The sequence below is a fragment of the Zootoca vivipara genome, chromosome 2 (genome assembly GCF_965207765.1).
Source record: "Zootoca vivipara chromosome 2, rZooViv2.hap1.1, whole genome shotgun sequence".
In the NCBI taxonomy this organism is placed as follows: Eukaryota; Metazoa; Chordata; class Lepidosauria; order Squamata; family Lacertidae; genus Zootoca; species Zootoca vivipara.
Window position 1 is genome coordinate 55412203 of NC_142584.1, and position 27472 is coordinate 55439674.

Below are 27472 nucleotides of genomic sequence, written 5' to 3' on the forward strand. Positions count from 1 at the left end.
TTAAGGAGATGTCTACTCTGCCAGGTTACCTTTGTAGGTAGTACCCCAGATCAATCACCTCGGCCAAGAATCTTAAACTATTCCATTTGCTAAAATATTACAAAAATCACAATGTAGTACCTACTCATGAATGAGGTAACTGCAAAGCTTCTTCTCTGCACGACGGCTATCAATTTCATCAACCCATGAACAGTTCATTAAAGAAAGCATTGTATCATAGCCAAAATGGGTAACTTGGAATCTCCTTCCTAGGGAGTACTGGCTGATAAGAGATAACAAACACGGCATAGCAACTAACAGAATGCACAAACACTTCCAAGAGGAATAAAAACTGCTCAAGGTAGGGGGTATAACAGCTACACTCAGAGGCCTCAACCTAGTGAACAAAATCTAGAAAATCTTGTAGATCTTAAGTGCAGAGTACACTGCCCTATTCCTTAGGCCAATAGACTGCCATCCTAAATTATCCACCTTTGCCACATCCCAAAAGCTTGTGCAAAACACTGTTTAACCTATGGATGCAGCAGGGTACAAAGCCTTTTGTTCTTCCTGTGTTCTTTAAATTCCTGCATGAAATCCAGGCATTCACTAGTACTATGATACAGTGAGATCATAGTACCTCTTGCTGTACAACGTGGAGAATTGTGAATGAATGTTGATACTCAGAAAACATGGTTAAAATTAATTGGATTAATTCCCAGCAAAAAAATAATCAGATAAATAAATTTTAAAAATCTACAGTGCACTGAAATTATACTGCATTTCTAAAAGCTACCCCACATATTCACATTTTAAGACATCCTTACTAGGTTAAGACACGTTAAAATGAAGTATTTCCCATTAAAGGTGTCAAGAAATGGGATTTAGTTTTATTGCATGACGTTGCATAAGAAAGTATATTGTTGAAAACTGTAAGGCATCATGCAATTATCCGTAAGCTGATTCATTACTATTCTTTGAGAGGTGGTTATACACTCTACATTTATAAAACCAGTTTTGAAAAAAGTACATAAAAATTTAACATGATGAGCATTATATATGACCAACAAGTCTGCAGAGTTGAGCTGTTAAAAAGTGCATTCAAAAAAAACACATACTGAGCTAGAAAGTCACTGTCACACAAAAAAGGACTGCAGACAAGAGACAAGCTATGAATCCCCAAAGAAAGTGGTTTTATAGGACTAGAGACTAATGTTACAAGATCCAAATTGACAAACTTGCTTAAAATCCGTTTTCAGTCTTTACACTTAAAATTTAACACAATTGATACAATAATAAAAAAAATACGCTATTGTAACCAAAGTCTATTGAGTTCAAGTTATGTACACTGAGAGATCAAATAATGAACAGGCTTGGGATAGTATGTACTAATGTGATTTTGGCATTAATCAATGTATTGTGCCATCCAACGAAATCCTTCACCATAGCCTTGTCTCTTTAACACACTGCACATGAAGACTTCTAAGGGTCGGGTGTTCAATTCTTTCACTGAAACATTCCCCTGAAAATGACATGAAAATAAGAAGGTGGGTCAATAAATTGAAACTCAATCTTTCCCATTTCTCTGTACCCTTTGAGCCTCAAGTAGCCAAACTGAATGACTTCCTATCAACTGAGACCAATATGGTGACAGCAACCCTCTTCTGGCCAGTTCTCCAAGCCCTGTTAAAGATCACTACAGTAATCCAACCTAGAGGTTGGGTAGGGGAGCTATAATTGAAAACAATTCAGCCTTATAGTTCTTTTCACCTCCACCCCTCTCTTCTTTGGGACTGTCTTCAGCAGTTAACAGTACACACAAACATAGCTGCCAAGTCTCCCGTATTCCCCGGGAAACCCCGGGTTTTCCAGCAGTTTCCCGCTGGCAGCCCGGATTTTTAAAAGCCCCATAAATCCCACGGATACTTACCGGCCTGGGGAGGCTCCTTCTGCGCATGTCTAGAGTCTCTGGACATGCACAGAAGCGATTTCTGGCGCTGCGGGCATTTTGGACATGGGCAGAGCATGCGTAGAAGCGACTTCCGGTGCTGCTCTGCCCAGTTCCAAAATGGCCGCAGCGCGACTTCCGGTGCCGATCCTGGATTTTTCAACCTGGGAGTTGGCACCTATACACACAAACTGCCTTTTGTTTTACTTTCTCAATAAAAACTCATTTTCTGGGAAAACTCAGGTTTCATCTCTGTTGCACCCACCCTGCAAGTACCTTACAAGGGTGATCTGCTACCTATGCAGTACTGCTGCATGTTTTGTTTCTGTGCCAGTTTTGGGACCTCTCCACTATACTAACAGGATTTCTCACTTCTAGCAGAATAAAGTGCAGGGGTTTGAACTAGAGGACCAACAGGACCCCTTTCAACTTTACAATTCTATGATTCCATAAAGACACAACCACTGAGGGAATAGGTTCCCCTAGCACTAGAAGGCAAGTGTCTTTCTCTCCATTGTCATTCATGTTCAGGGAGGGCTTATTTCCTGAGCACGGAAAAGAAAGTTTCAGATGAGTGAGTGGTAACATTTTCAGAAGCACAATAGAGAAATCTGCTTCTGGTATTCAAACATAAAAGTTGCCTATTGTAAATGACACAACCCGGGTTATAATGATATTTAATTAAAATATTTAAAATAAAATTTGTTTAAAATTGGAACCCTTCGGTTTATTGCTAGAGGCATTAGCAAGAACATTTCACAAGGCAACAATTCAGATTTCCATTAGACAATTAGCTCTAAAAATTCTGTATTATATTAAAAGTACAATTTAACAAAGCCATCTTGGCTTTATGGTGAACAAGTAATCTGTAAAGTCTTACTTGTTAGTGACTTATTTTAAAAAGGACTCTATGAAGTCCTGTAAGCATCCTTTTAAAAATGCATCTTGAGAACAATATAGAACCAACAAAGGATTATCGTATTTTTCCGTGTATAAGACCAGGTTTTTCCCCTTTAAAATGTTAAAAATTAGGGAGCGTCTTATACTCTGGGCCATCTCCCCCCATTTTCTCAAATCTGAGTCCCCAGTCTTATAGACGGAAAAATACAGTATATGTAAGCTTTCAGTAAAGCAGACCACAGAAACACTAGGGGGAGAAAATGATAGGCACATTGAAATTACGTATTTTGAAGCAATGGGAACTGGACAATTAATACCTTTCCTGTTGTCTGGCCATACAAACCGAACATCTCTCTTAGCCCTTCTTCACTGATGGCTTCTGGTCTGTCAATCTTGTTACCAAGAATTAGGATAGGCACATTAGCAATAGTTTCATCTGTCATAAGTGCCTATGTAGAGAGGAAAGACACATGTGTTACATTCACATACAACATACACGAAGTCAAGCTTCAGAGAGTCAATGGAGAAATTTTTGACACCTTTAAAAATATTTCATTGAAGACTCTCTCTCACTCTTACATCAAGGCCAAAATATATTCAAAAATAGAGAGAATTGCCACACATTAATCAACCATAACATGGCTTTCCTCCATTAAACTAAACAAAGATTCATTAATTAACCAGGAAAGGGGGGAAAAGTTTTACAGAGCAAATGTATAAAACCAGTAGAAATACCAAATATGATAGATAGTTGTGAAAATCAAATGCAATCATATAATCCAGTGACAGCTTGTGCTTAATGAGACTGGTGGGGCAGAAGGCAGGGAGAAACAGTAGGTGGAGGCAGAGCCAACTAATTCTCGTTTTGTTCCCTTCATCCTATTTTCAGAGCTCTACAAGGACAACCTATAGACTAAGGAGAATGAAGCTGACAGGTAGTACCACCCCTGGGGTGGTTTTAAATAGGAAGACCAACACTGGTGGGGCAATGCCCCATTTGCTCTTATGCACCGGTCTCCAGCAAGATAATCTTTCCCCAAAAAGTTCTCTTTTTATTTTTATTTTATTGTAGGCTCATATATGATGCTGTAGCCATACAGATGCAATGCCTCCCATCCCTGCAAAACACACTCTCCCTCTTTTCCCCATCCATCGAAATGTCACACACTTCACTAGCATTTTACAAAAACCAAGTACATTACTAACTCACATCAATTTCTTGCTTTGATTCAGCCAGTCTGTCACGATCTGCACAATCCACCAGAAAGACAATCCCATTGATGGCAGGCAGATAGTTTTTCCACACTCTGCGAGCTAACAAAAGAGAGTTATAAAGGAGCTGCAAGAGGAAATTATCTGTTATTCTTATAACTCTATTCATAGTAACACCTCATTAAGGAGCAGAAACTTTAAAAAGGGCATTAGGAGATATATTTAAAAAGCTTTTTAAAAAGCCCACTCTCTTTTGTTCTACAGTGTGAAGTACTGGGTTTAAAACAGGAAAACCATATTAGTTTTACTGCAAGAAACAGCCTTAATAGCCATAAATCCACTTCTAACCATGTGCTACAATACATGGCTTGCAGGTTTTAAAAAAGAATGCTAAACTTAGTGGTGGAACTTAAAAAACACAACAAAATGGCAGTATCGCCATTAAAAATATATATCTCTTAAAAAATTAAACAACCGCCAAGACAATAACATATTTTCTGTTTCAGCCTCTAATAAATTCTAGAAAATGCCCTCTTTGATCCACCAGATACCACACAAAACCAAGTAATATTTGAGGATCAGTTCACTGTAAGGGAGGGGGGTGTATCCAATGTAGTCATTATTATCGTGGAACTTCCTTTTTCTCTCCTTTCTTCCAAATCTTAAGAGCCTTCCAAATCTGCTCTGGGGGTTCCCCAATCCCATTGGAACAGATTTTGGGGTCACAGGGGTAGGAGAGGAAGGGGGAATTCCATTGCATGAGCAGAAGTTGTTCCAGGAACACAGTGAACTGCATTGGGTACAACTATTAACTTAAATCCACTAGATCAAATTGCTGCCTTAACCTATTTTTATTGTGTATAAAGGTGTTTCACAACTTTAAGCTCTCCAAAGATTCAGAGACTAATTAAAAGCACACATGGACTTTTATTTTAGTATTGCATTGAAAATTAAATGCTGCAATAATCCTGGACCTGTTAGAAGATTCTATCACCGTAAGCGTAATGCACTGTGTCCATTCTCTTAAGTACAAATATTGCAGTTGAAGCATCCTGTAGCTCACAATCAAGTCAGTTTGTGTACCATGTTGGTTTTTCTTTATCTTAAAGTGGTCATTGAACGGGGTTGGTTAATTGAAGCTCACAGGTGTATGTCTGCAGTTTGACCTACTTAGCTGCACACCTGTGGTTTCTCGACTTTTTGCCTAATTAGAAGGGGAGTTACTTTCTGCACCAATTGCAGGAAGGGATGTGATAGGATAACTGATTATTTGAAAACTGTATTTAAGTTGATCAAATGTTTTGTATGCTGCTGGTGAGGAGTGGTGGTGGCTTGCAGCGTTTGGCTGTTACGTTTTCAAAATTAAAACTACGCAAAGATATTGCAGACAGCCTTTTATTTCTATGCTCCAGTCGCTGTGCACACACTGTTGGTGAAAAAGTCCAACATCCCACACACCTTACATGTGTATATAACAGAACAGAACAAGTAGACTACAGTAAAAATTTAATAAAATCAGGAATGTTTTCAGAATTGAAATTACACAACCCTCTTGCAATACAATAACTTTTGATGTGCAACCAAGGAAGCTTAACATGTTAAAAGAAGCCTTCTGCATGTTGGCATTGCTTACCTTGGGTATGTCCGCCTAGATCAAAAGTAGTGAAAGTCATACCAGCAATTGTCAGCTCTTCTGCAGCTGCGGAAACAGAAAATAATATTTTTCAAAACCCTATCTCTCACAGCAAACTATTCTCTAGTAAAGGTAATAATCATACAGTGGAACCTCGGTTTACGAACACCTCGGTTTACGAATTTTCGGTTTTCGAACGCCGCGGACCCATCTGGAACGGATTAATTCACTTTCCATTACTTTCAATGGGAAAGTTCGCTTCAGTTTATGAACGCTTCAGTTTATGAACAGACTTCCGGAACCAATTACACCCATGCTTCAGGTTAAGTACATTTCAGGTAGAATATTCCATGGACCCGTCTGGAACGGATTAATCCACTTTCCATTACTTTCAATGTTTATGAAACTTTCAGTTTATGAACGCTTCAGTTTATGAACAGACTTCCGGAACCAATTGTGTTCATAAACCAAGGTACCACTGTACTGATAAACCATATTGCATTACAGTGGTACCTTGAGTTACAAACGCCTCAGGTTACAAATGCTTCAGGTTACAAATTCCACTAACCTGGAAGAGTTACCTCGAGTTGAGAACTTTGCCCCAGGATGAGAATGGAAATTGTGTGCCGGCGGACCTCCGGAACAGACCTCCGGAATGAATTAAGTTTGTAACTAAAGGTACCACTGTATAGAACAAGGTGATGAAACTGACCCTATGCATGCTTCCTTGGAAGTAAATACTACTAATCACCCGCAAGCATGCATAAGGTTGCAGTCTAACTTACACTGAACTGAACAGTTTAAAATTAGATTATTCTGGTTCCCCATTCCTGATCTAGTTCAATAGTCTACTAAAGTCCTGAGATTTGAAGCAGCACTGGGCATATTACAGTGGTACCTCGGGTTACAAACACCTCGGGTTACAGACTCCGCTAACCCGGAAGTAGTACCTCGGGTCAAGAACTGTACCTCAGGATGAGAACAGAAATTGTGTGGCAGCAGCGGAAGCCCCATTAGCTGAAGTGGTACCTCAGGTTAAGAATGGTTTCAGGTTAAGAACAGACCTCCAGAACGAATTAAGTTCGTAACCAGAGGTACCACTGTATGAGAGAAAGGATATACAGGTATTGACTTACTTGCATGTAGTGTGGGGACATGCTGACCCAGTCTGCCATCTTTAAGCATATGCAGGAGAGTCGTTTTTCCAGCATTATCCAAACCAAGGAATACTAGCTTACCAGTTTTTTTGTACAGTCCTGGAAAAGATAAAAAAAGTATTTGGTGTCTCATCATAATAGAATGTCTGATGATTAAGTTTTGTTAAATGCTTATTTAGGATGGAACACAACAATTTCCCTATCATCACATACTGTAATCTCAAAACATTCTACATATGTACATACAGCCATGCAAGTATTCAGGATCAGGTTACTCTAGAAAAGATGGGAAGAGCTTTAAGACAGAATATCATTTTGGCTCAAGTTTATCTGCTAAAACTAAGAGAAGCATGCAGTACAACAAGAGTAGGAGGCTCCATCTAAGATCTCCACAACACTTGGGGAGGGATCGTAGGTCAGTGACAGAGCACATGCTTGGCATGCTAAGCTTCTAGGATTATTCCCTGACAATTCCAGATAAAAGCATCCAGTAGCAAGAGATGTGAAAAACCTCTGTTTGATACCTTGGAGAGCCACTGCCAGAGTAGACTATTGAACTAGATCAGGACTAGCAAACCTGCAGCTTTCTAGATGTTGCTTGACTTCAGTTCCCATCAATTCCAATTCAGCATGGCCAATGGTCAGGAATAATGGGAGTTGAAGTCACATGGGTATGTATATCTACATTTTGAATGTTTGTGTTTTCATCCAGGCAGACATTCTCCTTAGCTGAACAAAAAGTCAGCCCTCAGATGTTTCCTAACGCATTATTATGATTATAATGCAATTATAGTTATGTTTCTAAAATGCCATTTTTAATTTAAGCCCGTTTGAGTAATGAATAGTAGAAAATAGGAGTCAACTGAACCAAGTTTTACTGAGCCAGCTAGGTTGACCGTGAAAAAAGAAATGAGAAAGGGAAAGTTTCAGAGCTGCACACAAATCTTTAAGCAGAAATTGCAAAGATGAAAACTGATAAAACATATGTTGAGTTCTAAAAGTTATTCCTTTCTCAGTGAGTTCTCAGTCAATTACCCCTTCCCCACAGTGCCTATCTCCTTTTCAGAAACATTAAAAATTACTAATCATGTATTGCTCTGAAGGCCTGCAGAACGGAGTCAGTTCTGAGTGTGCTTTTCCCTCAATCATAACAAAATGTAGCCTGAAAGGCTAAAAAACAACCTTCCATTAGCATGCATCATCACAAAAGGAATGGAAAAGGAATGCATTTCAGAGCTTAAAATAATACATCCTAGCTTAAAATTCATGCTTTATCCATGTATTGATTTTTTTAAGGTGAATAATAGAATTATAGAGTTGGAAGGGACCATGAGGATCATCTAATCCAACCCCCTGCAATGCAGGAATCTTTTGCCCAATGTGGGGCTCCAGCCCACAACCCTGAGATTAGGAGTCTCATGCTCTACCGACTGAGCTAACAGGGGTTATTCACTTTTAACAACTTACCCATAAATGGTGAATTTTGACACTTGACTGGGAAGGGCCATAAATCCCAGGTGTCTCCGTACCTGAAACCCTCGAGGGCCATTGCCAGTCAGCATAGACAATCCTGAACTAGATGAATGGTATAAGGCAGCTTCCTGTGTTCTCTCTGAGCAGTTGCAGGGGATTTCAAAGAGCTCTGCTTACCTGGCAAAATTTCTGAACATCCAGTCTAGGAATCTACTTTATACTGTATCAGACCCTAGGAATAAAAGAATCTACCTTATACTGTATCAGACCCTTGGTCCATCTATAGCCAGTGCTGTCTACACCAACTGGCAGCAGGATTGCTTTTTGAACTTTTGCATGCAAAACATGTGCTCGAAGCAATGAGCCACAGCCCTTCTCGTGGTTACTGCTGCCGCTAAGGAGGAGGAGAAGGAGGGATCCCACCAGAGGGACCCAATCCTCAGAAGCATGTACAAGGTGGCAGGTGATGACTGCCACTAATGCACCTCCTGAGCACCAGGGGGGCAGTGGTGGGACTTCCCAGGGTGCTGGGGCCTCAGCTCCGAAAGTCTAGCTAACTTCACAAAGGATGCTTCTCATACATAGCCTATCTCTGTGTAAGAATTATGAAAGCAATACTATTTTAGACATATTCAGGATGTGATGAAAAGCACCAGTAGACCTTTAGATGAAGATGAACTCCTCTCTGTCATAAACATAATGATGTGACACATTTGCTTCAAAATTGCAGTGAAGCTCTTCACACTGCTGGTCCTAAACGGTTTATATTTTTAGCTTTTGCTGCCCTGCTCTTCAGTTCAACAGATTCTCAAATCGGCTTATGATGAAATTTAAAATCCATAATGAAAAACAGGAAAGCAACACTTTTCAAAAAAGACAGCAACCACCAAAAGCAGAGCTTTTAAAAAGACCTAATAGCTTTAAAAAGCTTGGGGGGGGAGGGATAAAAATCCTTTCCTCCCCAGACTTGCAACTAGGGAAATAATTTAAAAGTGAGGCTGCTACCTCAGAAAAGACCTATCCAGGGCCTTCACCAGATTTGAGACGGTCCCTAGCATAGTGCCCTCCAGTGTGCATAGAAACACACCATTTAGGTTTCCCAATGAAAGCTGCCATTTTAGTTTCCCACAATTCCTTGGACCAACACTATGTCAGGGGTGCTCTGGGGCATCCCTAACGGTTGGCCATGCTAGTCGAGACTGATGGGAATTTGAGGGGGTGTGTGTAAAACCAACTGGAAGGCAACAGGTTCTCTACCCCTCCCTTAAACTGTATTTGAAAATACATTGGGATTTTTTTTAAAGAACTGGATTATAATTCATTCTGTTCCAGGCAGTAATGTAACTACTGTATTTTGAACCAACTGTTGTTTCTAAACAGTCTTCAAAGGCAACCCCAAGTACAATGCACTACAGTAATGTAAACAGTGGGGTTGTGCTGTGTTTGCAGATAGTTTTTGAAATTATATATACCGGTATATGTATGTATGTAATGTTAAAGTGATTTATTCTTATCAATAAGATGTATTTTCCTGCTTTAGGAGTTTACAAATGCACCATCTTAAACCATTTCAATGACCAGAGCTGCAATCTCATGCATCTTTATTTCTGAGCAAGGCAAGCCCCATTACATAGTTTAAATTTACTTCTGAGTAAACATGTGTAATCTGCAGTTCAGTGCTGGTTTGTACAATTTATTATGTTTGTCGTGCTAGTGAGTAAGCTAGATAGCTTTAAGAGGCAGTCTTAATAAGTTCATCTGTTACAAAAGATCTGCCCCAAGCAAAACTGCGGCTCATAATGATTTGAAGGACAAAGTTCGCTGCTGCTAAGCTTACTATGATACAAAGGTGCCTTTATTGCTTCCAAACTGGACAAAGTCAGAAGGCCTATCAGGGGTGCAGGCAATTCAGCAGGGATAAGAGCATTTTACAAGAACCAGTGGCAGTTTCAATCAATTAGAAAAGGTGTGTTCTCTCTTCAGGGAGACTTGTGAACAAGTACATTGTTAAGGCTTCGACAGGCCGCTTTAACATTTTATAGACCAAATTGAAAATGCTACTACATTTTAGTTTTTAATTGAGGCTTTATTACTATCCTCAATTCAAGGTATATATTTGCGGTACAGAAGCTAATTTATAGAGGCAGCAGTCAGTCTGTAATGAGTAGACCATAGTGATTATAATCACTAGTTTATTATTAACTAGTGCAGGCTTCCTCAACCTTGGCCCTCCAGGTGTTTGAGACTACAATTCCCATCATCCCTGACCACTGGTCCTGCTAGCTAGGGATCATGGGAGTTGTAAGCCAAAAACATCTGGAGGGCCAAGGTTGAGGAAGCCTGCACTAGTCCATTGTAGAGGATTGGACAAGATGACCCTTGGGGTCCCTTCCAACTCTACAATTCTATGATAGTACTTAGTTACTTAATCGTACTGCATGGACCAATGGTCCGACTCTGTATAAAGCAGGTCCCTATGTTTTTATTAACAGCACAATACGCTTTACAGATGGCATCTTTCAGAAAAGAAAATCAGTTCTCAGAAGGATGCTGCCCAATTTGGCAGCTGTCAAGCAGCTTCCTTTCTCACATTGCCGACTGAAAGTACTTTGCTTTCCATTCCAGCTTCCCATGTTTTGCAGAGCAAGGGAGAAGAAAATGCAACAGATAGAAACAAAGGGAAAAGGAAGAGCATTAGTAAAGATAGGTTGCACAGTACAGCATAGGCTGAAGAAAAATTAAACCAGAAATGGAACATTAGTGAGGTGGACTGGTAGCAGATATATATCATGACAGTTGATTGTCTCCAAGGCCATCCTTCCATTGACAGACAGCAGGGGTTTCTTTGAATGCAAGATGGAGGGAGGTATTTTTTGCTGGTTTCTCTTCCCTCCATAGTTCTCTCTGCTCCCCAAATTGGAGGGTCCCACAAGTCTCTGAAACAAATGGGTAATTTAATAGAAAGGGAGAATCTACCCCCCCCCCCCACAAAAAATGCCTCTCCTACTTCCATTCATGAAAGCCTTTGCTGGTTCAAAGAGCCATCCATGGATAGATGGATATAATCAGTGTGATGTCAATGGAAGTAATCAGAAGTGTCCATTCCATATGTAGATGTCTTACCTAAAAACTGTAGTACACTACTGAAACCACTGTAAATCCAGTCAAATATAAAGGACATGTCCAAATCTTGCAGGTTCTGAAAGAAATCAAAAGAGAAGCCCCATATATCAAATGGCATTAACACTCTACTGAAATAACGTTGAAAATGAAGAGAGAAATGTGGAGGACTTGACAGAAATAACATATCCAGAGATAAATCACTTTTATTATTCAGTTGTGAAACCACCAATACTGATGGATTGGAATCTTTAAAACTATTCTGGAGAGGCAAACTTGCTGTTTTGATGCTTTAAAAAAGAAAGAAAGAAAGAAAGATTAAGGCCACATTCCACTGAAATGCACAACTAGTTTTTCATGTCCAACAGGGTTTGAAGTGTCATTTTTCAGGTCCTCCATCCCTTGAATGTGTGCATGCATGAACGTGAGACCCTTACAATCTGCTCACCCACAGCCTTTCTCTGCAGGAACAGCACAATGTGGAAATAAAAGCTGCAATCTTGTGTGACTTTCTGTGACTAATGCAACTTGGACTGCTTGTGGGAACAGTTCTTCTAGCATAAATCTGTTCAACACATCATCAGAAGGTATCTCCAAACGGCATTTTGAAGTGAGCTTTGTGGTATGCCAAGCATCTGTGCTACACAAAAGACTCAATGGGTATGTGGAAACCCCTTGACTTCATCTGAAATAACTTGGATCCAAGTCTACAGCAGCTATTGTAATATAATGGGATCATGTAAAATAAAAGTGAAGTAACTGTGTGGCTACAGTCCACACACACACATATTTAGTGGGGTTTCCAATGTCTGCTAATATGGAAGTGCTCCATTAATGCACAAAAGTCACTTTCCCCCTTGTATTATTAACAATGGAGAGAGAGAACAGGATTAGATTCAGAAATCACAGAATCCAGAAGGCACAAACAGGGAATTGAGTAGAACCCAAAGCCCAGAAATGCCAGTTTCATCTTTTTCCAAATAAAAGCATGTATCTTCTTACACAGTTGGTAACGTTGCTTAAAATGTACACAACCAATTACACTTTTTAATCTCACTCTAAAACTAGATTGGTTCCACATTCCAAACTGTTGTTGTGACACAGCATAAATCTAGTTTGGTTCAGACTTCAATGAATGGTAGGGAATATCACATCCAGAGGAGATAAAAAGGTATCATCTCTGCCAAGGGATTGTTGACCCCTTCTTTGATGTTTTACAAAGTAAGAATTTACTTTGATAAAAGTGGTGAAATACAATGCCTTAGAGTTTAACACTCCTCCCTTCCATATGAAAATTTAGAAGTACTTGTTGTGAACCATAATTTAAATTCATGGCCATTCATGTTTATTTAACTAGGTAAAAGACCCAGAGGAAAACCAGGTCATTTGTTTAGAGTAATTGGCAATGCTAGCAAAAACAATTAAGTAGTTCTCCCAGCATAGCATAATCGATTTCATATAATTTTGGTTGGGGCATCTCCATTTCAAAATACAAGCAATGTGACCTTCTCCAGCCAGACAGGTAACACAAGAGACGGCATCACAATATTATTCAAATTAAACTCTACTATTGCAGCTTGGTGTGTTGTCCGAACGTTCTCAGAAAAGTAAGCAATAGTGCTGAGTATAACTAGGGGGCATTGTGGAAATCATTAAGATTTTCACACACTATGAAAAAGAGCACTCTTTTTGGCCATTTTTTGCTGGGGTTCCAAAGGACACTAAAGTATTTACAGGAGGGTTAAACAACTGGTGTATTCCTTCTTCCTCTCCATTCCATGTGAGGACTTTGCCTTCTGTGACATCACCAACTAATTAAATGTACACGCTGCAGTGACATCATAGTGGCTACATGAATCATGACTGGCTGGGAACTCAAAAAGAGCACACACAAAAATGGTTTTGAATCAGTAGGGCAGCAAATAGGTACACCACCTAACAGACCCCTGAAAGCCCATTTTCCACACCAAAACATTCACCCAAAAAGTGTGTTACAGTACTGTAACTAATTAACATTCTGAGCATATCATGGTATGGAATCAAGTCTTAAACAGCCTTCAGCAAAGGGCACATCCTTCGAGCAAACCAAGATAATATCTCTCATTTGGAGGAGCAGGTTTTATTAGTTACAAACTGGGAAGCCTACAGGACCTACCGATTCTTATCTACTGGCCAGTGAACACTTCCCTCCAGTCTTAACTCTTAATTGCTTAGAGTGCATGAGATTGGTGTACTTGTATTAGGGTTATGCCATCCATCCCTTCCCTGCTGCCATTCATGTTTTGGGCTCCTACTCCCATCATGCCAGACCACTGGCCATTCTGGAAATAGTTGTCCAACACATCTGGAGAGTACTAGGCTGGGCTTATATCTATAGGGTTTCAATATAAAACTGTGAGGAAACATTAAAGTACAGCAAGTGACCCTTTCTTCCTGGAACTCCAGAACCAACAGCAAACTGTGGTCCAGACACACTGCACAAAGCATTTGCATCAGCCACTAAGAGATGAATTGGTATGAATGCAGCCGGGCCTGAAAGATCCTTTCATCCTGAATGCTGACTAGAAGCACCACAATTACAACAGATACTGGGGGAGCAGTTCACTATCACCACTGCCGTGTCTAAGGAAACACATGGATTCAAGTGGCCCTGACACTCTTATTTCCTTATCACTGCACTGTCCTACTTCCAATCAAAATTAAACATGCCTTCAGCTCCTTGAGTGTTTCATTTGCATTTATAGCCTGATCAGAAACAGATTGCAACACCACCAGGATGATTACTGATCGGGTTCAGTTTCCCTGATGGCACAGGAATCTGTGGTTACAACTTTATAAATGTTCACCCCTAACATCTGTGTGGATTGGGTCAGGTGATATGAGTTCAGAGTCCCTTGGCTGTAGTCAAGTGTAATCAAAACTTCAGTGATTCAGAGAAGGCTCCAATGTCCATTTTTGTGACAAGACAATAGAAACTGTTAGAAAGCCACATAAGAGAAACTTAAAACCTTTCTATTACCTGTTACCTAGATGGTGTTGCAACATGGAGACAGATGGTCAATCGTTTTTCTGAAGCAGTCAGAAACTGTATTCAGACTAGATCCTTATTTTCTCTTTTGAGAACTGCCGTGCTCAGTATTGTGCATAGGAAACATTTGAAAGAGGAGAAAAAACAACTGCTCCCAACTTGCTGCTTTATTTTATTAAAGTCCCTAGAACTCATTACGTCTCTCAAATACACTCTGAACTTCTGAAATACTTTAAATCACCACCAAAGAACTGCAAAGGTGGCAATCACGTCCTTTCACTCCCAGCAATGTCTATATATGTATTGGCCTCTCCCATGCAAATATATACACTCACAGATTTGCAATACATCTACAATAGCCATTTGCCACAAATTTATTATTATTATCCCACTTACCTCATTAACATTAGCTATCTGGAAACATAGAAAGGGCGAATAAGAAGAAAAAAGTCTGTTTTACAACACTTCCCCTCCCTGCTCACCAGGAATAAAATAATAATCGCCATAGGTGATCTGGTAGTTTCTCTTTACAAGTCTGGGATAGCATCTTACCGATTATGATACAAAGTAGCCAGGGCAAAATTCAACAGTTCATCAAGACCTAAAACAGCTCTATAGCCACTTTTATTAGGAGTGAGGAGTTACGGTATGTTTTCCTAGGTTCCTGAAGACTATTATTAATTATTATTTTTAAAAAAACAGAACCTTCTGTTGTTAACATAAAAAGCAAAGATCTACCACATGACATTTAACAAGAAAAAACAAATATTAGGACCTATGCTGTGCTTCCCCTTATTAGAAAAAACTGACAACCTGATCCTATGTTTACTCAGAATTAAGTACCACTGACTTTGATATGACTTACTCCCAAGTAAGAATGCATGGGATTGCGCTGTAAAAGGCTAGGCTAAACTATACAACAACTTATTAGATACAAGATGCATTACAAAGAAAACATTAAGGACAGAATGTGCTCATCAAATGAACTCCACATTACACAACAGCACGTCTAAAACTGACACTTACATGACTGAAAAGCAAAGGTCAAGAACAAGCAAACACAGCAGTACATACACGTCATCTGATTTATTTATTGCTTGAACAAAATACCGAACAGGAAAAGCTTCCAAGAGGTTTAGAAAAAACTATCTACTCAAGTAGCATACAAATCAGTCCACAGGGTGTGATGCAAAATAACTGCTCATATTTCAGAGGAGAAAATAACATGACTAGGCTTTAGGAAGTTGAGCTGGAAGGATCCTTTTGGGTTAAGCAATCTTGTAAACCAAAACAGAGGCCTCTGGAGATTTTATTTAAAGTTACACTTAAATGCAACACACTATATAAGAGAGGAAATTAATATATTGGATTGAAACAAACTATGGAGGGGGAGGACAGTAGAGAAGATACCCAACATCCAAAGTCAACATTTCTATTGCTAAATGGGAAATTACATATCTTACTGAGAAGCTTGATACTTAAAGGTAGTTTGTTCTTTTATAATTGCTGCCCTATGCTCCTTGCAGAAGGACAGACAGGATAGAAATGATGCAGTAGTAACAACAACAACAACAATCTACAAGAGTGAAATTGAATATATCTACCATGGGAAAGAGGAAGAGAAAGAACCAAAAAAGTGCAATAGTGAAGTTCTATTGGCATGCACGATTAAGGATTTTGTCACCAGCTATCTTTATATAAAAATCCTGTTTGGGTCTTTCATGCTGAGGCATATTCAAGCCTAACCAAAATCAAAGACATACGCAGTTGTTTGAGGAGAAAAGCTAACTTCCCATGTGGCATCTCCTGCATGAGGAGTGACAGAGATTGTAAAATCTCACCACAGCTTTACCATTTGTTCATAGTAGTCACTCTAGGTTAAGCAAAAATTTGAACTAGGTCTGGATACTGGGCCCACCCTGGATCTTCCATGCACTGTAACACTGGCCTCTAGCACAAGTTGTGAAATGGGTCAGGAATCTCCCACACCTCATCACATGAAGTAAACAAAGTTGGTAAGGGAGGGCATCATTCCTTCCCCCATTTTGCTGATGATTACCCATTGCACATTTCACTACTAAATACTGTATTTGCTAATGTCCTATTCTAATGTCTATTACTATGTGTTTGGTGCAATGTGTCCTCCGCTGTGATGTTTGAGATATTCAAAGAAATGGCTCAGCCTGACCCAGATTCTTGTGGTTAAAACTCTTCTTTTCAATGAAGCCTGCACAGGTCAGAGTATCAAAACCCCACAAAACACAGCTGGTGTTCTTTATTTCAGAATGCTATGGCTTTGTCAGATATAAATCAAGATACAGCAGTGCTTTTTTGAAAGATTGATTTCAAACCTCTCACTGCAGGTCAAGGATGCTGATGTGGTTTGCACACCCCTGCCTGAATACCTATGGCTATGACTACTGTTGGATGACTACTAAGAACACAGCAAGAGCAAAGTAAAAGTTATAGGAAATGATTAGGAGTAGGTGTCCTTTCACAAAGAGCATAATGTTTGTTGTTGCTGCTGCCCACACGCAGCATGGGGTGGCAGGGAGAGGGCAGATGCAAGAAAGTAACATTGCATAAGCATAGCCCATATAACTCTCTCCAATGCCTTCTTCCTACACTGCGGTCCTAGAAGTTCACAGTTGTTCTACACAAGCACATGGAAACATGCGCACACTTTCCTTCCACTCTACCATATATGCACCCAAGGTTTTGCCTCGCTCCCTAGCTACCACATTCAGAATGCAGGATCATTTTTTTAGATCTAAACAGCTTTAACCCTACAGGAAATTGCATACATTTTAAAATCTATATATATAAAAATGTAAAAATCGTGAAATTCCGTTTGACACTTTTCTCTGTAACCGCTTGACCGATCGTCCTGAAATTTTGACACAACGATCCAGGCCACTCCTAGAGCGTTGTTGGGGCCAAAAATCCCTCAAATCACACACCTGCCCAGGTACAGACCTGCTTTTCCACCAAGTCAAACAGCGCCCTCAAGTGGCGTAGTACCCTCCTCCACCCCCTCCCTTCCTGAGAAATCTAAGCCACACCCACAAACCGAATGACATCATCATCAACCAAGCAACTGAAATACACCAAGGCAGCCATTTTATCTAGGCCTTTGTTTTAGGCCCCTGACAGGCTGACAGGCCTCCACTAGGCCCGGGGAGGGGAACCAACATTGCCAAGTGGAGGTCGGGGCCTGCCTTGGGGGGGGGGGTTGCCACAGACCACAGCACGGCCTTTGATTTATGTAGGCCCCTACACTGCAAGGGGTTTTTACTTTACCATTTAGCACCACTACCCCCCCCCCAAAAAAACCCACCAAAAAACCAACATATTTCACCTCGGCATTGCAGACTAGGCCACTTTCCAGACTAGGCCAAGTGGAGGTGGGGGCAATAGAGGGCAGGGATAGGTAGTGGGTCAGAACGGGGGGGGCGGGGGAGACACAGGGATGAAACCTGCCCTCTCCACAATATCTCCCCTCGGCTTTGCAGACTAGGCCGCTTTCCAGACTAGGCCAAGTAGAGGTGGGAGGGGGCAATAGAGGGCAGGGATACGTAATGGGTCAGAATGGGGGGGCACAGGGATGAAACCTGCCCTCTCCACAGTGTCTCTCCTCGACTCAGGGGGACTCTATATTTTCCCTTAAAACCCCCCACATTGGCTTATTTTCAGGGGATGTCTTATTTTTTATTATGCGTCCAGCCTTGCCTCTTCCTTGGGGCCCTCCGGAACTGCGCCTATCACTATGTCTTATTTTCGGGGTATGGCTTATATTGCGCAAATGCTTAGAAATCCTGCTATGGCTTATTTTATATTTTATGGGGTATGTCTTATTTTAGGATTGTAAGCCTCTGTGTCTTTTTTTTTTTTAAAAAAAGACCACAACCATGCACTTTCTCTCCCCAGTTTAAGTCCTCAGATATTTGCAGTGGCCACCCCCCAACGCATTTACAATCCCCTACCTTCCCCTTGCCACTTCCTGGGTTTTTTATGGAACTGAACAACTCGGGTGCTTCATAACGTGCCTTCTGTTGACAGGCCCTTGCAGGGCCAGACAGAGGCCCGGCCCAGGTAGATAAAATAATGTATCCCTGTTTTTAACCCTTTTGTTACTTTTTTCATTTTACTGATTGTGAATATGCAGACCGAGGCCCCCTCTAGATTCGGAGGCCCGCGCCAAGTGGCCCATATGACCCCCCTCCTTCTGTCTGGGCCTGTCTGTTGCTACGGGGCTATGGGGCTTCGCTATTTGACCCCACCTCGGAATTTTTTAAGTAGTTCTCTGCCTCCCAGGGCACATCATCACCCCCCATCCTTAATCTAAATATACAGAAATGCTCACGATGCGTGCGCAGGGGCCAATGTATGGAGATACGGGGGGAGGGGACAACATAGGGCTCAGACAAAAGTAAATACTGGGAAATTGAACCCAGAAACTGACATTTCCTTCTCCAAGGGTGGGGGCCAATGTAGGAAGATACCGGGGGTAGGGGCCAACACTCCCCAGGGACAACAGAGGGCTCAGACAGAAGTGCATGCTGGGAAATAAAACCCAGAACCTAACAGTTCCTTCTCCAAGGGTGGGGGCCAAGGTATGGAGATACATGGGGGAGGGGCCAACACTCCCCAGGGACAACAGAGGAAAGGGTATCCTACCGAAACACAGGGATGAGCCGGGGTGGATGGAGGAGGGGCAGGGTACGTCATGGATCAGGACAGGGTGGGGTGGGGGGACCACAGAAAAGAACCCTAGCAACGCGTGGCCGGGTCAGATAGCGTATTCTAAATGCCTTTATATTAGTCTTCGTGGAGAGGGCACACAGATTCAGGCAGCCCCAGTCCACACAGCAAATGGTCAAACATGATGCAAGAAACATCTGGAGGGCATCAGATCCCCCCCCTTTCCCCTTCTAGAATAAAAGGATATTTGAAACAGTGGCTTTCTCCAAGGCTAAACATCATAGCTTCCCCCAAGCCAGCATACAGGATGACAATTCTAAGGTAATTATTTTATAAAAGTAGTAAATGATAACTTACTACTGTTTCGGAATTTCCCCCCTCAAAATTATGATAAATAAGTAGAAGAGAATTCACTAGATAACAGCAACAGCTTTGTTTTGAAATATCAATTAAAAACTCCTCTAAGAAAAATTACGGAAAGAGTTAACATGCAATCTGATTGCACTTTAGCCATTGTACTTTGTGCACCTAGAATTGTAGAAATTCAATCTTCTAGAAACAGCTTGGCAAATGAAAGTTTAAAGTCTACACTGTGACTCTGCAAGACTCACAGCAGTTTTACTGAACTTTGCATTCTAAGAACTGCCTGTATTTTCAACTAATTTTCTATTGATGATTGAGTTCTATTCCATTGTAAACTTCATTCATAAGTAAAACAGAAATATATTATGGTCTCTGGAAACTAAGTAGTATCCAATTGCCTTGGAGAACAAGTTTCCAGATGAAATATTTCCATATAACGGTAAATCAAAACTGATTTATGTGAGCCTTTTTCTATGGCTAACTGGTTACAGTACAGTGTAGTGAAAGACTATTAGATAGACATGCATTATTTGAGAGCTACCAAAGGGTGAGGTAGCACCTTTTATTTGAAAAACAGAAGCTGACCTGAACCTGCAGGCTTCTAATTCAACAAGCTATGCCAGTGTTTCTCAACCTTTTTTGGGCCACGGCACACTTGTTCCGTGAAAAAAATCACGAGGCACACCACCATTTAAAAAGTTTAAAAAATTAACTCTGTGCCGCCCTATATTATAATTATGACTGTAAGAAACACTTGCCAAATATTGCTTTCCGGCGGATCAGCGCTGCCGAGTTCTTAAAAGATCCGGGTTTCTGATCCACCCGACCGGACCCCGCCGTCCCGTAACTTACCCTGTGCGTGTTCTCGGACTTGTGAGAGGACGATTTGGTCTTCATGCCTCCATGAATTAGCAACAAACTACCTTTTGAATGATGGAGATTGAATATTTTAAAAGTAGCTACTTGAAGTCCGCTCGATTTTCCAAAAAAGAGACACACGTGCGGCACTATTAGCTGCTGGGGGCTGCCATCTTGGCTAAAGGATTCTGGGATGATCCTGTCACGTGAGGCATGGGGAAAATGGAAATAATGAAAGCTGATTGGTCTGTGGAAACTAGAAGGGGCGAAGAAATAGGATGCCCAGGGAGGTGGAGTTTGCAGCTGCAAAATCGCCCTTCTCGTTGCCGCACGTCGCAGCACACCAGCCAGCATCTCGCGGCACACTAACAGCGGTTGAGAAACGCTGAGCTATGCCAAGCATCTTTATGTGACTTCTGTAACTGAATACTGCTTACCAATCTTTGATGTCTCAATAACCAGTTAAGTTTCAAATCCCAAGTAAAATGGAATCCTGGTAAACCTTAACTGCAGTTAGTGCTAATGGAGATTTTGGGTATGCTTCAGTCTGACAGGGTATGAGCAGTGACAATTCACGCACCAGAACAGAAGAATAGGGGGCGTGGGCGTGCAGGTATATGACACCCAGCCTGCAATGGCTCACACCCAGTCTCTTACCGTAACTATAGTTAAGAAATTGACTATGCCCAAGTAATGGAATTACTGTATATCATGTGCATCTCATTTACAACACTTCAGTTTCCCTCCCTGTCCTCTGTATCAACTTTTAGATTGTAAGCTCCATGGGACAGGGCCCATGCCACTCATACCTTGCAAATAACTTTTGTGCATTGATGGAGCTATAAACAAACAGTGAGATCTAACTATTTCATCTGCACCATTTGTGTGTGTGTGTGTGTCCTATGAATGAACATAGTCATAGTGTTCTATACCAATGAGGTTCAAATTTCTCAGACCTTCAGTGATCCCATTTCATGTTCACAGAATCTCTGCTCATCTTCCATTGAATCATTGTGTGTTACTGTTTCGATCTAGTCATTGCCCCATATGTGCTGACAGGCCTTCCTAGAACACACACCCTAACCCCTTCACAGCTGCACATTGCAAGGCAATACTAATGATGACAAACTGTCTATCAGGCAGCTCATCCACCACTAAAAATCCTGTCATTGTGGAGCTACCAAGCTTTTATGGAATTCCAACGTTTTGTGAACACAGTTTGAAAACTGCCACTCTATTGAAGGGTAATTCCGTAGTGACCAATATAACATCTGGAAGCTTATGTACATAACATTTGTGTTTTAGCTACTATTATTTGAACTCCAATTAACATTAAAATATTTGTGTGGTAACTTTATTGATCTTCCCTCCAAAACAAAATCAAGAAGTATGCTACAGGTAATTTAAATACTTCCTTTTTCTTGTTTTGTTTTTTTTAAAAGATGTGACCAACATGACCAACATGTGTGCGTGCGTGCGTGCGTGTGTGTGTTAGTTTTCTATGTATGGCACTCAACGTGTTTTGTCACTTTCAGACCATGGCCAGTGCTGGATGATTTGGAAGAAACATACCAGAAGGCTCAAGGCAATTATTTAGTAATCCAACCCCTGCCATTCACTGATTAGTTTTGAGCAATCAAAAATATAAGGACACCTTGGGAGTGGTGTTGCAATTTCTTGGCTACCTTGCGTCTCTATCTCTGCCTCAACCTTTTAACACAACTGCATTCCAATTTCCTACCTTTCAACATGCAAGCAGCAACCTTTATTGAAGTTGCACTAGTACAATGCTAAAGCTAAGCAAGTATATAGGTCATGCCATGCACTTATTTTTTTAAACAAAATTTAAAAATTCCTTCCAGGAGCACCTTAGAGACCAACTAAGTTTGTTATTGGTATGAGCTTTCGTGTGCATGCACACTTCTTCAAATACACTGAAACAGAAGTCACCAGACTCTTATATATACTGAGAGGGTGGGGAGGGGTATTACTCAGAAGGGTGGTGGGAATGGGTGATTGGCTGATAGGTGTGGTAAACCTGTTGACAACTGTTAACAACTGCAATTGGTCTTACAGGAAAAAACAAGGGGTGAGATGGCTAAAAATCTTTATCATGTATAATGGGATAAGAATCCAATGTCTCTATTCAGACCAGGTCTCTCCATGGTTTTAAGTTTGGTAATAAGTTGCAATTCAGCAACTTCTCTTTCATCTATTTCTGAAATTCTATTGTAATATGACAGCTACTTTGAGATCTTGTATAGAATGTCCTGGAAGATTGAAGTGTTCTCCTACTGGTTTCTCTGTCTTGTGATTCCTGATGTCAGATTTATGTCCATTATCCTTTGGCATAGGGTTTGGCCTGTTTGTCCAATATAGAGAGCTGAAGGGCACTGTTGGCATTTGATGGCATACACACAATGCTAGAAGATGAGCAATTAAATAGCCCTGATGTTTGATGTTGTTGGGGCCAGTAATGGTGTTGTCTGGGTGTATGTGGCAGCAAAGTTGGCATCTGGGTTTATTGCAGGCTCTGGTACCAGTGTCCATGTGAAGTCTGGTGGTTGTATTATTGTGGGAGAGGAGTTCTATAAGTTTGGGTGGCTGTCTGTAGGCAATGTAAGGTCTTCCTCCCAGAGCTTGAGAAAGAGAACTGTCATTGTCAAGGAGAGGTTGTAGATCTCTGATGATGTGTTGAACTGTTTTAACTTGGGAGCTGTATGTGATTGCTAGTGGTGTTCTGTATTTTCTTTTTTGGGTCTGTCTTGCAGCAAGTTCTCTCTGGGTATCAGTCTGGCTCTGTTGATCTGTTGTTTAACTTCATCGGGTGGATATTTTAGTTCTAAAAAGGTTTGCTGTAGATCTCTTAGGTGAGAGTCTCTGTCTGTAGAGTTGGAACAGATGCGGCTGTAACGTAGGGCCTGGCTGTATACAATGCATTGTTTGGCATGTTTGGGATGGTAGCTAGAAGCATGTAGATATGTTTGTCGGTCAGTTGGTTTACAGTATAAGGTGGTGTCTATACACCCATCCTGTATTTTTATAGTAGTGTCCAAAAAAATGTATTTCTTGCATAAAGGTAAAGGGACCCCTGACCATTAGGTCCAGTCGTGACCGACTCTGGGGTTTGCGGCGCTCATCTCGTGCTATTGGCAAAGGAGCTGGCGTACAGCTTCCAGGTCATGTGGCCAGCATGACAAAGCCACTTCTGGCGAACCAGAGCAGCACACTGAAACACTGTTTACCTTCCCGCTGTAGCGGTACCTGTTTATCTACTTGCACTTTGACGTGCTTTCGAACTGCTAGGTTGGCAGGAGCTGGGACCGAGCAACGGGAGCTCACCCCGTCGCGAGGATTTGAACCGCCGACCTTCTGATCGGCAAGCCCTAGGCTCAGTAGTTTAGACCACAGTGCCACGCGCGTCCCTTATCTCTTGCATATAATAATAATAATTTATTATTTATACCCCACCCATCTGGCCGGGTCTCCCCAGCCACTCTGGGCAGCTTACAACAGAAGAATAAAACACAATAATCTATTAAACATTAAAAGCCTCCCTGAACAGGGCTGCCTTCAGATGTCTACTAAAAGTCTGGTAGTTGTTTTCCTTTTTGACATCTGTTGGGAGGGCGTTCCACAGGGCAGGCGCCACCACCGAGAAGGCCCTCTGCCTAGTTCCCTGCAACTTGACTTCTCGCAACGAGGGAACCGTCAGAAGGCCCTTGGTGCTGGACCTCAGTGTCCGGGCAGAATGATGGAGGTGGAGATGCTCCTTCAGGTATACTGGACTGGGGGAGACGCTCCTTCAGGTATACTGGACCGGCATAGATTGGTTCATTGTTAGGTTGATGGTGGGGTGAAAGTCATTGAATGTCTAGTGGAAGGTGTCCAGGGTCTGTTGACCATGTGTCCAGATAATAAAAATATCATCAATGTATCGCAGGTAAAAGAGAGTTTTGAGTGGGTAGGAGTTTAAGAAATGTTGTTCTAAATCAGCCATGAAGATGTTGGCATACTGTGGGGCCATGCGGGTGCCCATTGCTGTGCTGCTGATCTGGAGGAACAGGTCATCACCAAATTTGAAGTTGTTGTGGGTAAGGACAAAATGGCAGAGTTTGGTAGCAAAGTCCGCTCTGATTTTATCTGATATGGTGTGGGATGTTGGTATACCGAGATTCCACATCCATAGTGGCTAGTATAGTATTGTTAGGAAGATTATTCAAATATAGTATTTTCCTCAGAAAATCTTTTACACATTTTTAAAAAGCTAGTCCACTTCATAGCACTTTGTAGTGGTATATATGTATAACAGATTAAATACAATAATTTTAATGCAATTAGATTCACTATCAGAGAGATGGTGGTAATGGTGATCAACTAAAAGTAATTTACTGTAATACTGTTTCAATTTACCTTGAATGAATTTCATTTTTTATTGATTCATCCATTTCACCTAACGCTCCCCCCACCCCAAAAAGGTAGAGTTAGTAATGCAAAATAATCTACAATGACATACGTCATCAGATTCTTAAATATTAGGAAATCAAAGTGAAACTTCCATGCCTGACCTACAGTGACCTACATTGGACTAAGATTGCAAATCTACTTCCTAGTAAGAAACAACTTCTTACAGATTCCCACAGCAGAATTTACAAGTTTAAATAGACGCGTGGTTAATGTTTAGTGCACTCCAGAGTCCATTTAAATACTAACATATTGATTTGGTATGCATTACATTCTACAAGTAATTGATGTTTTCTTTAAATACAGACCTCTTTCTTGTATACTATTTTGTTGTTGTTAATCTTTGAAGACTTCGTAACTTTCTACCAATGTAATGCAATGCCTGCCTTCTTTTCCACATTAAATATTAGAAATATGTGAAGTTTTATATCAGTGAATAATATTTTTCAGTCTGCCTTTTGGTAAAATTCATTTTTTGAACTTCTGACACATGCATAAATTTTCACTCACTTGTTCTAAATTAATTCACCTAAAATTCCTACCACCAAACATCAAGTCCACTAATGTGATATCTGCATTCCTACATCATTGATAAACAAATTTAAAAGTAGGAGGGTGAGTCTAGTAAATCCTGATTACGAACACTACATACCGGTAGTTAAAGCATGTTCAAGAGGAACTAATTTGTATTAAACAACCTTAATATCCATACCTATTATTTTTAACAAAGGAACACAGTCCCCAGGAAAAGCCTCCTAGCCTGTCTTCCACATAAGCATGGAAATATTTTAATGAGCTGGTTGAGTAATGAAATTTGCTTTAATACCCGTTGTAGGAAAACAAGCAAATGGAAGCACTTCTTAATAGCTAAATTATAATTATATTTGCTAGAAGCAAACAAAGTTCAAGGGGATTTCCTCCCTGGTGCAAGTAGGGTTAGGACTGCTATCCACCAATACTTTTGACTTGCTTCTAGGGTAGAGCTGCAGGAACCAGTGATACTCCAGAAGGTGATGGATTACTACTCCCATCATTCCTAACCATTGAGCATACTGGCTGGGGCTGATGGGAGCTGGAGTCTAATACAGTAGTATCTGGAAAGCCAAAGGTTCGTCACCCCTACTCTAAGTGACTTCAGATGCCCCAGAAACAGCAGTGAAGAGCAGATAAAATATTAATCAAACTAAAAGTTTATGGGTTATTTATCACTTCATGTATGCATTTAATTCTGTACAAAATAGCTGATGGGACAAAAAAGGTTATTATAAAAATTATGGTGTGTGCTTTCTCCTTCTCCCAACCTGCTATATACACTACACTATAATAGCCCACCAGCACCAAGGCAGCAGTTTCTAATTTTCAATTAAGCCCAGTTCTTCCCATATAGCCAGTGGTGTGTCTTCTGAGCTTCCCAGCACTGAGAAAGTATCAGTATTAAGCCTTTTGTTTCATAATTATCCATCGGAAGAATTCACCAACTGATATCTTATCTGAGAACATCATGTCCTCAGTGAGAATGTGTGTGGGCATGGGCACAGCTTGCCAACTTGGTCCAGAGGTAGTGCGCTTGGCTTGACCCGACTTATGTTTATGTGGGAGGTTACCTGGGCAAATCACTATGAGTTCCGCATCTGTATATGGAAATGACAAGGGCCTACCTCATAGAACTGTTGTCAAGGGGGAAAGAAACAGAAACCGCCACACATCTTTTAGCTCCTTGTGTGTGCTATAGCAGTGATTCATTAGTGGCAGGTTGATATGTGACAGCGGCAAAGGTTACTACCAGTCGAATCACCGATCCAGTTTCACCCTTTGTGCTCCCTGCACTGACTCATCATGTGACAACTGGGCAAGGCACCTAATAATAATATTCGTTTCCTTTCTAAATTGTGAGTGTCATTTACTTAGGCAAAATGCATGACAGCACTGATGAAGTACAGAGCCACCGACATCTATTTTTAAATAAATAAATAAATAAATAAATAACCACCATCGTAAACAAAACAGGGAAGAATATAAAGAAATAAAGAGGAGGGCAGGCAATCGAGAGTCAGGGAGGGTGCGGGGGTAATGGGGGCAAGTGACAAAAGGAGAAGGGAAGACACAGCACGAGATGATGATTATTATTATTTTAGTGGGAAGGGGAAAGAATCAGTGGGGCGAAAGAAGGGATCTTTTGCGGGAAGAGGCAAACAAATGTCAGAGACAGCACTAAGGGCACAAGCAGAGCCAAGAGGTCGGGCAAGAGACGACTGGGCACGGGGTGGGGGGCAGCAGAGGTAAGGTGGGAGCATATGGGTAGCAGGACGGACCGGGCAGAGAGGGGCTATGGGGCCGGAGAGTCTCCGGGGGGCTCTGTGGGGAGAACAGGCCAGAGGCGGCGAGAGAAATAGGTGACAGTCCCTGGCCAACCACCTTCCCTCCCTGAGGTGGCTCCGCCGCCAAGCGCCACTCACCCGCTACCGAGAGCCTGGGATCCGGGCCAGTCCGTCTTCAGCTCCGCCCGGCACCAACACAGGAGCCCGAGGCCGCTCGGCTCGGCTCTTCTCCTCTCCTCCGCTCCGCCCCTCGCCGGCTCCTTCCTTCCGGGTCCCACCGGATTACGGCAGCCGCCGCCGCTGGGCGCTGATCCGCCT

The 27472-nt window shown here is 41.4% G+C and overlaps 1 protein-coding gene and 1 non-coding gene across 2 annotated transcripts; both read right to left on the reverse strand.

The window, feature by feature from the left end:
* Window positions 1-840: 840 nt before the first annotated feature.
* On the reverse strand, window positions 841-27352 carry SAR1B (secretion associated Ras related GTPase 1B). Its single transcript, XM_035105465.3, has 7 exons — window positions 27293-27352; window positions 11426-11501; window positions 6809-6928; window positions 5673-5738; window positions 4038-4141; window positions 3145-3276; window positions 841-1501 (listed from the first exon to the last, which is right to left on the reverse strand). Exons 2-7 carry the CDS (start codon window positions 11481-11483, stop codon window positions 1385-1387), a joined length of 597 nt encoding a protein of 198 aa, XP_034961356.1. The 5' UTR covers window positions 11484-11501; window positions 27293-27352; the 3' UTR covers window positions 841-1384.
* Window positions 8202-8274, reverse strand: TRNAR-CCU (transfer RNA arginine (anticodon CCU)). Its single transcript has one exon. It is a non-coding gene; the product is annotated as a tRNA-Arg (tRNA).
* Window positions 27353-27472: the final 120 nt, after the last annotated feature.